The sequence below is a fragment of the Melitaea cinxia genome, chromosome 12 (genome assembly GCF_905220565.1).
Source record: "Melitaea cinxia chromosome 12, ilMelCinx1.1, whole genome shotgun sequence".
Taxonomy (NCBI): Eukaryota; Metazoa; Arthropoda; class Insecta; order Lepidoptera; family Nymphalidae; genus Melitaea; species Melitaea cinxia.
In genome coordinates this window covers 7208008-7222791 of record NC_059405.1, presented here as the reverse complement: position 1 = coordinate 7222791, position 14784 = coordinate 7208008, and the positions used below count along the sequence as shown (strand labels likewise).

General features: G+C 33.2%; 1 protein-coding gene across 1 annotated transcript; it reads right to left on the bottom strand.

Annotated features, from left to right (window-relative positions):
• Nucleotides 1–858: 858 nt before the first annotated feature.
• Nucleotides 859–7202, bottom strand: LOC123658573 (organic cation transporter protein-like). The gene is made up of 4 exons (XM_045593949.1): nt 6883–7202; nt 6084–6491; nt 5187–5907; nt 859–894 (listed from the first exon to the last, which is right to left on the bottom strand). Exons 1-4 carry the CDS (start codon nt 7200–7202, stop codon nt 880–882), a joined length of 1464 nt encoding a protein of 487 aa, XP_045449905.1. The 3' UTR covers nt 859–879.
• Nucleotides 7203–14784: the final 7582 nt, after the last annotated feature.

The following is a 14784-nucleotide window of genomic DNA, read 5'->3' as shown; positions in this document are numbered from 1 at the left end:
CTAGCAAATTGCTTTAGATTAGAACCCCTATTAGGTCTACTCCATGCGCTTTACGTAAGTCATACTGTGTTTAATATAAGTAGGTACTTTACTTATCTATGATTTACCTCCATTGCATATATATATGTGATTTTAACATTTTATTTGCTATAATAGAATTTACATGGCGTAAAACTGCTGTACTGCTATATTATCCATCACTTTTGATCCACCACGCTTTCTGCATCGATTCCTTTTGGATAAACCTGGCGGAAGGATGTTTTGCGACATCATACAAAAATATATCAGATTTGCTTTTTGAACGTGTTTCTACGACTATTACGCTTTTTAGTTCAAATTTAATACTTTCAAATTCCGGGCTACCTATACCAAATAAAATCTATATCTATACAAATAAATAAAACTGGAGTGTCTGTTTGTAATATTAAAATAACCGCTATTAACTAAATTCACATGTACATGTATACGCGCTAAATATACCAAAATAACATTTATTATAATTTTTGTCTGTCTGTCTGTCTGTCTGTTTGTTCTGGCTAACCTCTGAAACGGCTGGACCGACTTTGCTGGGCAGATAGCTGAGGTAATAAGGCGTAGCTTAGGCTACTTTTTGTTATAACTCTGCGAACTAAACAATAATTATTTTCTTAAATTCCACGCAGACGAAATCGCGGGCTCAGCTAGTTTGTTCATAAAATTAACAACGATTGATAGGAAATAAACAGTAGGACTTTGGGTTACTCGACTTTAATAAAAATATTAACATATAATAAAAAGTATAGTTCTGAAGAACAATTTGAAATATATATTTTTTTTTTGTTAAGTTTTTAGTTTATATTTACGAAAATTAAACAACACTTTTCACAAAAAACTTATTTATTATCTCTTATGTATGTTTCCGTTTCCGGATGTCAAAGCGACAACAGTGTACGTAAAGTGCTCCTAGATTATTAATTGAATTCATAGTGAAATCTTACCAATACCGACCGCACATTACAAAATCCTTAATCAAGAAGATAGATCTACGCGGATATTGTAAAAAAGGTACGCGAAAATACCCAAAAATAACTTAGAAATAACGAATAAAATCACAAATATAATAATCTATGAATTGAGGGTAGAAATATTTCATCATCAATTGACAAATAAACAGCGTTACCAACTTACCAGATAGTGACATTTGACAGTGACACCTATCAGTGGCAAAGATATCGGTGGTGTTGCTAGCTCAACGAGAAAAATACGTTTCAATACACGCAGAATAAAAAAAGTTTTGTTTTTATAACATGAGTTCTAAGGAAATGTCACCAGAGATAGCACAACTGTTTAAGATGATGAAAATAGAACTTGATCAACAAACAGCAGCTATTACAAGGAGTGTAAATGAGACCATCATGCACAATATAGAGGAGAAACTACAACCATTCCTGGAAGAAAACAAATATTTGAAAAATGAGGTACAAAAATTAGAGAAAAAGGTAAAATATTTAGAGGAAAAAAACAGAAAAAATAATTTGTTACTACATGGTATAAAAGAAACAGAAAAGAATCAGCAAGAATTATTCAATCTAATTAAACAAACATTGAAAAACCTAGATACTGACATAGATATATACGAAATAAATAACTACTATAGGTTAGGAAAGAAACAGGGAGAGAGGAAGGTAAGGCCAATACTCATATCTTTCACATCATTCCAAAAGAAGCTAATAATACTGAAAAATAAAATAAAAATGCCGAAACAAACTTACATTACTGAGGATTTTTCAAAAGAAACAATGGAAATGCGAAAGATCCTCCAGGAAAAACTTAAACAAGAAAAACAAAATGGAAAGGACGCATTCATTCGAAACAATAAAATAGTTATCAAAGAAACACCAGATACAGAAAAAAGAAAGAGAGAGGCCTCGATATCTCCTAACAACACAAACACATCACACTCCAGTGGTTCACAAAATATTACTGCATCCTCTAAATTACACAAAACAAATGCGTTTGAGTATATGAGGGCAAGATCTGCGTCTTTGAATGAAAAATCATCTCAACAACATAACGCATAGGGAAAGTTAGACACCGGTAACGAAATCAAAACAAACTATTTAGGCAAGAACAAAGGAAAAAACAAGAAAAACCCCAATACGGTTGGTCACCGCGGGGTTATCGACCAAACCCCCCAAAATACTACACTACAAATGGAAAATAAAACTATAATGAACACCAAGAAAAGAAGACTCCACATAGCGACATTGAATACAAGATCGTTAAAGTCAAAAGAATGTTTAATAGAACTTGAACATGCGTTAAACAACATTAATTGGGATATACTTGGTATAAGTGATGTACGTAGATCGAAAGAAAATATAGAAGAGCATAAAGATTACATAATATACTATAAAAATGAAATAACAGGAATATACGGCGTTGGATTCTTAGTCAAAAAATACCTGAAAAATAACATAATTGAATTTAAAGGAGTCTCAGACAGGATAGCTGTCTTAAATATTATACTTCCTGGTCACAAACACCCGACATCAATAGTCCAAGTATATGCTCCTACTGAGGTAGCGAAAAAAGAAATTAAAAATAACTTCTACGAAAACCTAAATGAAACAATGGAGACTTTGTATAAGGCAATTATTGTGATGGGAGACTTTAATGGACAAATTGGCCAGCGAGGAAAGAACGAAGACAAAATACTTGGACCCTATACAACCGGCAAGAGAAACGAAAATGGACAAAGATTGATAAACTACGCATTAGAAAATAATTTACATATAATGAACACTTTTTATAAAAGAAAACCTAAAAGAAAATGGACGTGGGAATCTCCCAACGGCCAAATAAGAAATGAGATAGATTTCATAACTACAAATAAACCGCAGCTTTTCTTAAACGTGGAAGTCCTCAATAATTTTAACTATTTTACTGATCACAGACTACTCCGAGGTCAACTACACCTAAATGAACCTAAAAATTCTAGGAAACATATGCAAAATACTAAGCGAGCAATTACATTACCATTACCAAGCCATATTCTAGAATCCCTAAAAACTAAATTAACACCAATAAGCGAACTAAGAACAGTCCAGGATAAATATGATACCTTGGAAGAAGAATTAAAAAGAACTAATAAAATCTTTGAAAAAGACAAATCATTTAAAGATAGAATAGGATCTGAAGCAAGAAGATTAATAAAACAAAGAGCACTTTTATTTAAGAACAGAAGGAACAATAGACAAAACATAATTAAAATAAGTAAAGAAATAAACACTGAAATAAAAAAGTTCAGAAATACACAAAAAACTAATTTAATACAACTCTACATAACAAAATTTGGTGGAATCAAGAGTGCGTGGAAGGAACTTCAAGACCACACAAACTGGATTACTAACGTCATACATCATAAAACTCAAAAACATAAATCTAAAAGAAACGAAATATTAAATACAGCAACTGATTTCTATCGCAATCTTTATCATGACAAATCAAGTACATCAATTATAAGTAGCGAAACAGTTACGAGTACCGAAGAAGAACCAGTTCCTAATATATTGAAAGATGAAGTTACCAAAGCCATCAAATCACAGAAAACAGGAAAATCACCCGGCGAAGATAACATCTCTAATGAACTGTTAAAAGGAGTATCAGAGACTATCTTGGAAACACTAACAAAGATTTTTAACGAAATTTTAAAAACAGAATATATACCCCTTCAATGGACCACATCTACAATAATTTTACTTCATAAGAAAGGGAGAACAGATAATATATCGAACTACAGACCCATTTCGTTGATATCAAACGTATACAAAGTTTTCTCCAAGATAGTACTAGACCGGATAACAAAAACTATAGACGAGAATCAGCCGAAAGAACAGGCAGGGTTTCGAAGTGGTTTTTCAACCATCGACCACATCCACACTATCAAACAAATGATCCAGAAATGCAATGAATATGGAATAAACTACTACTTAGCATTTATAGACTACAATAAAGCATTTGATTCGCTGAAACATGAGAAAATATGGGAAGCCCTCACCGCACAACGGGTCCACAGTAAATACATAAACATAATAAAGAATATATACATAAACATGACAGCCAAAATACGTACAGAAAAGATAGGAGAATGTTTTCCCATTAAGAAAGGAGTTAGACAGGGAGATCCCTTATCACCCAAACTGTTCTTGGCAACCCTAGAACATATATTTCGACAATTGGATTGGAAGGAATACGGTATTAATGTTAATGGAGTATTACTAAACCATCTAAGATTCGCAGATGATCTTATATTAATATGTGGTGATCCAAACACTCTGCAGATTATGATCGAACAACTGATAAATAAAAGCGAAAAGGTAGGACTATTAATAAATACCAGTAAAACAAAGTTAATGACAAATCACATCAAAATTCCTATTAAACCTGAAAATGCTGCTGAACTAGAATATGTAAATGAATATACATACTTAGGTCAAATAATATCCCCAACAGACATCACAACCAAGGAAATTCAAAATAGAATAAACCTAGGATGGAAGAAATACTGGGCTCTAAAAGATATTATGAAAAATTCGGAAATACCAATAGAAGGGAAGAAGAAAATATTTAATACATGCATTCTACCAAGCATGACCTACGGATGCCAGACATGGAGTTGTACAAAGAAAAATATCAAATCACTAGAAACCTGTCAACACCGAATGGAAAGAAGCATACTCAACATAAAATTAAAAGATAAAATTAGCTTAAAAACAATCAGAAAACGAACTAAGATTAAAGATATAAAATACCAAATTAAACAACTGAAATGGAAATGGGCTGGACACATAACAAGAAGTAGGACAGAAAAGTGGACAAACGAAGTGACGGAATGGTGCCCTAGATATAATAAGAGAAGTAAAGGCAGGCAGTATCGAAGGTGGGAGGATGATATCAAGGAGGTAGCAGGACCATGCTGGATGAGGATAGCAAGAGATCGATCGTTGTGGAGAACACTTGGGGAGGCCTATGCCAAAGAGCAAGACAATCACAAAACCGGTGTCTAATACAAATAATAAAATTAATTACGTTGCTTTCATAAACAACCAATTTAGTATTAGTAAGTAGTACATAAGTAGTGATAAGATGAAATGTAACATATAAGATTGTTAATAAAGGCTTTTATTATTATTATTATTATGTATACTAAATTCATTTGACACTCTATTTTGAGAAGTTGAGTGGGTATTACGTTTTAATAACTGAGATTCTTCTATAGACATTACAAGTTCAGTACCCTTTGTCTCTGGAAGGAACATACACAAAAATGCTCCAATCATTAGAGGGAAACCGAATGCGACTGGAGCACACCACTTTCCATATGTTCGAAAGTCAGCAACAAACGGTGCTATCATAGAACCAAATCGTGCCATCATAGAGGATATTCCTACTGCTGCGTTTCGTATGACTGTTGGAAACATTTCTGAGCAATATAAGTAAAGCACAATATATGCCATGAAGCAAAATAGATCCCCCACACATCCTAATATTAAAGATACTACACCTTCAGGAACGCAGGCTATAAATAAAAGGCATATACTACTTGTTACATTACAAGAAATTACCAATTTCCTCCTACCTATGTACTTTATAAGTGGAATTACGAACAGACACCCACACAAACATATACACCCGTTTGCTACTACATTTATAAAAATGTTTCCAGTCAGACGGCTAATAAAATGAGATACTCCGTAATGGCAATATCCTGATACAAACCAAGACAATGACATAACTAATATATTTTTTCTTAAATAAGAATTACGCAATAAATCAATAACATTTTGTCTTCGCTGCCTTAAAGCTACGGACTCCATTTGATAAATCTCAATTTGTCGCCGAATTTCTGATTTTGGTAGACTATTTCTGCAACATAAGAAATATTAAGAAAATTCATAAACAAATTAATAATTTTTAATATTTTATATTTTGATAACTTTGCTCACAAAACTGCCATTAATATATTTTTTTTCTTTTTAAATATATAAACGGTGTATATGTGTAACGGTGTATATTTTTATGAATAACATTTTAGTACTAACATTGCAGCAATACGTTCCATAACCTCTATGGCTTTAAATGTTTTATTTTTTGATAAAAGCCATCTTGGTGATTCAGGTAATAGGCATATATAAAGTAATTGAATTATACTTGCAGCAGATATGACTACTTGGAAACGCACATAGTCTCTTATAAAATATCCAAAAAGCGCTAATATGATGTGCCCAATTGTAAATGGTATGTGAAAAATAATGGATATCACATCTCTATACGCGCAACCAACAATTTCCATCAGTAGCACAAACGACACTACCGTCACTCCTCCAGCAGCTACGCCCAAAATCATACGCACAATTGTGAAACTCCAGTAATCTGGCATAAAAGCAGCAATCATTCCAGTGAAAATTTCAAAAATTATTGCAATAAGCAAAGTTATCCTTCTACCATATCTGTAAATAAATATATATATAAAAATGTAATATATGTAACGTAATGTGGTATATATTTATAAATCTAAATATTACAATATATTTAATATTCTTGAACTGATTCAAAAATTCTCACTGCTGGGCATTAGGCGACTTTCCCTATGTAGAAGAAGAGTCGAAACTTTACATGCTGCTCCGCTACGGTTTGACACACATAATTTGCCTACAATAAATATCAACTATCGTAATAATGTATCGAAGATCACAAGTATTACGGGCGACTTTAACTATTCTCAGAAACATACTGTACCATACCCCCACATCAGAAACAAATATTGTAAGACACACGTGGCAGGCTTTAAGGCGACTACTCGCTTCACTACAAAAGAACAGTTGTTAAAAACGTGCAGACCTGTCTGATGCAAGACCTAAAGTTAAGCTTCCGATAAGTACACCAAATTGAAAAATTGTTTGGGTAAAATCTTTTAGCCAAGACTTTTGACATATTAAATTCCATTCCATTACAATAGTTCGTGTAAAATCTGTTTTATCATAGACAGGAGTATCACAACATGTATTATTATTTCTAGGGCAACTATACTGAATAGGAGGAGCCAAAAAAAATATAGCCATTTGATGAAAAGCCACAAAAAATTTACTCAAAAAAATTATAACACTAAGCCACATGTGATACTTTCCAAAGTTTCCAATAAAAGTATTTATCGGCACCATTATTGTATATATATTTGTTTACATTACAATGGTACTATTTTTCTCTATTTTTTTTTGTCAAACACGTCATAAAGAAATCGAGATGGTATTGAGTTTATATTATAAACGTAAATACAACTGTGATTATACAAGAACCTCGTGACATGTAATATTTGGAAATTTATTATTAAATTAAATTTAAAATTAATGAAATTATAACACGGAACGCTATACAAATAATTTTATTAATAAATCTTTTAGCCAAGACTTTTGACATATTAAATTCCATTCCATTACAATAAATATAGCCATTTGATGAAAAGCCACAAAAAATTTACCATACAATCTACAATACCTTAATTAGCATAGGTATTGTAGATATGACTTCAATCAAATTTCCTAATATATTTTTTAATCGACTTCAAAAAAAGGAGGAGTTTACTCAATGCGACCGTATATATATATATCTATCTATAATATATATAAACGCGAAAGGTCATTCATCACGAAATCTCCGAAACTATAACACCTACAAACTTGAAATTTGGCAGGTAGGCTCCTTATAAGACGTAGGCATCCGCTAAGAACGGATTTTACGAAACTCGACCCCTAAGGGGGTGAAATGGGGGTTGCAAGTTTGTATGAACGTCCTATGATTTTGAAGTAAGAGACTTGAAATTTAAAATATATGCTCTATAGATGGTGAGGAGGCGTTCAAATAATGTATCGATAGAAATCAACCCCCTTTTGGGGTTAAAACGGGGGATAGTAGGTTGACTTACTCATCACGAAATCTCCGAAACTATAACACCTACAAACTTAAAATTTGGCAGGTAGGTTTCTTATAGGACGTAGACATCCGCTAAGAACGGATGTTACGAAATTCGACCCCTAAGGTGATAAAACGGGGGTTGGAAGTTTGTATGAAAGTCCTATGTTTTTGAAGTAAGAGACTTGAAATTTAAAATGTATGCTCTATAGATGGTGAGAAGGTGTCTAAATTATGTGCCTTTAGAAATCAACCCCATTCTTGGGGTTAAAACGGGGGATGGTAGGTTGACTCGCTCATCACGAAATCTTCGAAACTGTAACAGATACAAACTTGAAATTTGACCGATAGTTTCTTTATATGGTGTAGACATCTGTAAAGAACGGATTTTACAAAACTCGACCCCTAAGGGAGTAAAAACGGGGGTTGGTAGTTTGTATGAAAGTCCTATGTTTTTGAAGTAAGATACTTGAAATTTAAAATGTATGCTCTACAGATGGTGAGAAGGTGTCTAAATAATGTATCTTTAGAAATCAACTCCCTTTTGGGGTTAAAACGGGGGATGGTAGGTTGACTCACTCATCATGAAATCTCCGCAACTAAAACAGCCACAAACTTGAAATCTGGCAGGTAGGTTCCTTATAGGGCGTAGACATTCGTTAATACCGAGTTTTATGAAACTCGGCCCCTAAGGGGGTAAAACGGGAGTTGGAAGTTTGTATGAAAGTGCTATGTTTTTGAAGTAAGAGACTTTAAATTTAAAATGCATGCTCTATAAATGGTGAGAAGGTGTCCAAATAATCTATCTTTAGAAATCCACTCCCTTTTGGGGTTAAAACGGGTGATGGTAGGTTGACTCAGTCATCACGGAATCTCCGAAACTATAACAGCCACAAACTTAAAGTTTGCAGGTAGGTTCCTTATAGGGCGTAGACATCTACTAAGAACTGATTTTATGAAACTCGACCCCTAAGGGGTTAAAAGTGGGGTTGAAAGTTTGTATGAAAGTCCTATGTTTTTGAAGTAAGAGACTTGAAATTGAAAAGGTATGCTCTATAGATAGCGAGAAGGTGTTCGAATAATGTATCTTTAAAAATGAACACCCTTTTGGGGTTAAAACGGGGTTGGTAGGTTGACTCACTCATCACAAAATCTCCGAAACTATAACAGCTATAAACTTGAAATGTGGCAGGTAGGTTCCTTATAGTGCTTAGACATTCGCTAAGAATGGATTTTACGAAACTCGACCCCTAAGGGGATAAAACGGGGGTTGGAAGTTTGTATGAAAGTCCTATATTTTTGAAGTAAGAGACTTGAAATTTACAATGTATGCTCTATAGATGGTGAGGAGTTGTCCAAATAATGCATCGTGATCTATATATATAAAAGAGAAAGGTCGCTGACTCACTCATCACGAGAACTCAAAAACCGCTGGATGGTACCATCCACCCAGGATGGACAAAGATGAAATTTGGCAGGGGGGGGGGGTAAATTATAGTTAGTAGACTTCCGCTAAGAACGGATTTTGTGATATTCCACCGCTAAGGGAGTTTAATTGGGGATGATAGTTTGTATGAAACGTATACAGCAGCAGTTCACCTGATAGGTTATTTAAAAAAATAATTTGCGTTAAAAATCTTAATAGTACATATCTTCATAACTATGCGAACGTAGTCGCGGGTAACAGTTGTAGTAACAGGTATTATAAAACAAAGTCCCCAAAAGTGTATGTGATCGATTCCCTCAAAATCTACTGAACGGATTTTTATGCGGTTTCACCAATGGAGAGAGGGCTTCAAGAGGAAGATTTACGGAACGGCTAAGCCGATTTTGATGATAGTTTCACTGGAGGTTTACCGGGAAAACTTTGTGACACACTGATTTCAACGCGAGCGAAGCCGCGGGCACAGCTAGTATATATATATATATATATATATATATATATATATATATATATATATATATATATATATGTATATATATTTATATTTTATGTATGTTCGGGGATAACTCCGTCGTTTATGAACTGATTTTGATAATTCTTGTTTCGTTGGAAAGGAGATATAGTAGCTTAGTTTGCCCTAGTTTGGTACTATGATAAGGAAACCAGGATCTGATGATGGGATCCCAGAGAAATCGAGGGAAACTCTCGAAAAGCCGCATAGGGTGTACATATTTTGATGATTTTTAATTTAATCGAAAGCCGACGTTTATCATGTGGTCACATTTAAATTTCATCGAGATCTGATTACAACTTTTGGAGTAATCTTTGATAATGCGTATTTACTCGACAAGTTTTTTGTCTACCTACGTTGTATTACTTGTCGATATAATTGAAGGCGGTTTTTCTTCGTTTGCCTGCAAACATAATTATTAATATAATTTGTTTTTAGAGCCTTTCATAAAAAAATTAAATCGTGTTCGTTAAAAAAAAACAACACAACATATCCTTGGGACTCAGGGTTACATCTTACTGGAGCATTTTTTTTTTTTTTTTGTTTAGGTTTAAAGATTATTATTTATTCTCATAAAGACAATTACATCACTTACATGAGAACACAATTTAAGAAAAAAAAACAAACGATTAACAGACATTCGTTGTCATACTTAGATTTTTAATGGAGAAAATAACATACATCATTACAGCCTATACAGTCCATTGCTGGACATAGGCCTCCACAAGTTTACGCCAAAAATAACGTGAACTCATGTGTTTTGCCCATACCCAACAAACATTTTTGTCATATAATCAAACAATTATATGACTTTGAGTCTTATTAAAGTTATATTACAGTATTTTTTTAACTCTACGTCATGTTATGGTGCATTATGTGTCCAAATAGACGTATAGATTTTTTGTCGTATAACATTGTCGTATAGACGTTATTTCGACATTTCTTTACAATCGTCATATAATAGCGTCTATGAAGACATCTATAAAACTTACATATACAACTTTTCGTCGTGTAAACGTTTTCGTAGTGTAAACGTCATAATACTATTAATTTTGTCATATAATTACCTTTTAAACATCTGCTAAACGAATAGTAATTGTTTACACGTAGTACTTGTAACCATTATATATAAGTCGAATAAGTGTACTAGTGTAACTTGTATACATCCTAAAGTATTACAAAAATGATAATGACCACGGCCATTTCAAATGTGCGCATATCATTTCGATGAAGTCCATCTTCGATAAAAACTTATCAACATCCACATAAATATGGATTATAATTGTGGGGTATATCTAAAAAAAAAGTATTATTCAGACTTAACTAAGTTATATGTCTCGTAAATTCTTCTGTTCTGAAAATATAAATTATTTGAAATAAGTTAGCTAGGCGTTTATTATTTTATTATTGATCCCTAAATCAACTGTCATGGCGTACACATTTACAATATGTACGCAGTATATACGTCGGGAAGTTATATAGTTGTCATATAACGCAGTCACTTAATAAATTCTTAATAAAAATATACGAAAACATTAAAATTTTAAAAGCGCATGAAAAATTTGTTACAAAGTTACCTCACATTAATCAGTAAATTTGATTGCACAATGGTTTGTAACTGATGAAATGGTTTTATCACCTCAACAAAGTAAAAAATACAATATTTTAACTCAGCTGTCAAAAAAACTGCCATATTCAATTAGTGTGTGTTATGTTTATAATCTGTTACAATTTTTCATTCGTTCAATATAAAAGTATCATCTTTAAATGACAATAATACAACGAATACGTTAGATAAACGTCATATTGTGTGCCATTACTCGACACGAAGTCGAATACACGCCGCGACAGCTATCATTACATGACATGTAGTCAAATCGCCAACGTGTATATGACTCCTATGCGACTATATAGGTAGGTATTTATATGACTGTTACACGAAACTCTTAGCGCCTTAAGTTGAATAAAATGGGCCCTAATGCCGTCGAGTAAACGTTCTAATGTCGTTTATACGATTATACTAAATAACATTAAGTTGTCACCAAAACGTCTACTCAACGTCGTAAATGTTTGTTGGGTAGTCACCACATACATACACATCTTTAAATACAAACCATCCAGATACTCCAGCTAAATTAAAAAAAAACAATAATTGCTTGCAGTGCTAGCTTGTAGTTCGACATTTTTATTAATAGTTTTACTAAAAAGTGCAAGTGCTGTAATTATATAATTGTTTTATGCTCATTAATTTAGTTTCACGATAGATTTTTTTCAGTTGATGTTCGAAATTTAATTTGAATAACATTTTTATTATTATTTTTCTAAGACTTTTAGTTTGTCCAATCGTGTTTTGGCAGTACTTCCCCAGATTTCGATTAAATATAATAAAAATGGTTTTATTAGGGAATTAGTTATAAATTGTAAAACGTAGTTTACGTGGTAGGTATGCACCGAATATTAATCCGGAGGCATGGAGTAATGATATTAATTTACTTATTAAGTGATTAATGTGATGATGAATGTTTTTGTTTATTAGCGTACTTACACCGCTAAACCTTGATAGACTACACTCACCAAACACCTTAAATACAAAATTTAAAATTAACTTTATGCTTATGTTATATTCTTAATCAAATATAATTTTTAAAATAAATTTCATTGTTTGATACTTTAAGCCGGTTTTCTACTATCAGTATGTCAGATGTAGACAAATAATATGTATTATCTTTGTAATGCTACAATTGAGACCTACCAACTGGAAAACTATGTTTAAACATACTTATGGAGTATTAAATAGAGATAAATTTCTTATATCAGATTAAGTATAACAAGCGTACTTGAATTTATTTTTTTAACCAAACTCATATTAATACGTGACATGCTTCTATGGTAAAATATAATGCGTTGAGAGATTTCACCAGTACTTATGTAGACCTGCAAACAAATTCCGTAACTGTTGAGTTTCTTTCCGGTACATCTCAACAGAAAATTTATTTACCATACAGTTAGAGCTACACTTTACTGAAATTAGCTTTATTTAATAATAAATTTACATTAAAAACAGACATTAAAAATACTTTAACAATCTGCTTGATTTAAACTATTAAACAAATATTGTATATTTTTGATATTTGCATTCTGCTCCTATATGCCTCTGTGTCACTATATAAATAATAATAGTAACAATAAGCTTCTATCCATATTATATGTATTTCGTTTATAAGTATAGTATTTTTTACGCGACCGACGACGTCTTAAAACTTTGGTATAATAAATGTACAGTTACCAATTGTTTAAATATAAACATCAAAATGATGATACCTATTTATCTCAAACAATTATACTGTTTTTGTTAAAATAAAATTGTTACATACATTCAAAGATATTTTTTATAATTATTTTAATTTTTTTATTAAATGTAAGTAAGTTTTTGTTTTACCGAGCATTGACATTAAAGATGAGAGGAGCATGAATATCGGTCTTCATAAAGTTACGTTCGTTGACTAAAGATGATGTTTTTGAAAAAACGGAACAATGAGTATAACTTAACAAAACTATTATCTTACAAAATAATTTGAAACAGAAGTCATTTATACAATTTAACACAATAGCATTTTATGTTATAAAGACTTTTGCAAGACGTATTAAAAATAGTATACATCTAAGACTCTCTTTAAGTATGTAGTCTAAGACTGGTGGTCACTCCAGTCTTAGACTACACGATATACGAAGAGATACGAAGATTTTGGAGTAAGTTACTTTGGATGTAATGAAATTAACCTGAATTTCTATGACCCTCCTAACACCATTTACGGCTACTACTTCTCCGCATCTCTCCACTAGTGACTCCGTTCGCTCTATTTTCCCCAATCCGAGTGGGGCCTAGAAAAGGTGGCCCAAACATAATCTGCCTCATCTTAACCCAAGTGGTTAACCGCAGTCACTTGAACACCAACTTTTTACGGTGGAAAACACAACGATAGCGTAAAATGAAACCTACAAATAGCGTCATGGAATGTCACAACCCTGCTTGATAATGACTAAAACATATGACCTGAGAAGAAAATAGTCCTAATTGCGAGAGAACTGGGAAAATATAATATAAAATCGACATAGCTGCAATAGGTGAAACACATTAGGCAGAGAGTGGAAATCTGCGTGAATATCTTGGTGGATATATCTATTTTTAGGTCGGGAAACCTTCAGCCGAACAAGCATATAGTGGGGTCGGCTTTTTAATAAAGAACGTAATATTAAAATCTCATAACAAAACCCCCAGGGGCGTAAGTGATAGGCTTATGACAATACGTTTTCTTACGGTTCTGATTGCAATGTCAGGAATGTCGTACTGGGTCGGCATCACTTCAGCCTATCGCAGTCTTCTGACATAGGCCTCCCCAAGCTCACGCCAAAAACGGCGTGACCCATAGTCACCACGCTGGGTAGGCGGGTTGGTGACCGCAGGGCTGGCTTTGTCGCATCGAAGACGCTGCTGCCCGTCTTCGGCCTGTGTAATTTCAAAGCCAGCAGTTGGATGATTATCCCGCCATCGGTCGGCTTATTAAGTTCCAAGGTGGTAGTGATCTGTTTTATCCCTTAGTCGCCTCTTACGACATCCGGGAAGAGAGGGGGTGGCTATTTTCTTACTGCCGTAACCACACAGCTTATGTACTATTCTCTGAGTGAAATGGGAGAATCGAGTACTTAGCTCTAAGGTGCTACGATGAACAGGAATGGAAGGTATTAAATGCTTGCTGATGACTAACAAACTTTGATGGTGCAGACATGTTAACTGTTGTTGTTGCTGTTGACTAAATAAATAAATAAATACATAAATGTTGTAGGGATGGACGATGTCAGACAGCCAAAGGCAGTGCTT

What these genes read in the sequence shown, in the direction of transcription:
- LOC123658573 (XM_045593949.1), bottom strand. Translation starts at nt 7,202, where the DNA reads ATGGTGCCGATAAATACTTTTATTGGAAACTTTGGAAAGTATCACATG. An exon ending in TTAGGTCTTGCATCAGACAG is followed by an intron (nt 6,492 to 6,882) that starts GTCTGCACGTTT and finishes ATTTATTTACAG; the next exon opens with ATATGGTAGAAGGATAACTT. An exon ending in ATGGAACGTATTGCTGCAAT is followed by an intron (nt 5,908 to 6,083) that starts GTTAGTACTAAA and finishes CTTATGTTGCAG; the next exon opens with AAATAGTCTACCAAAATCAG.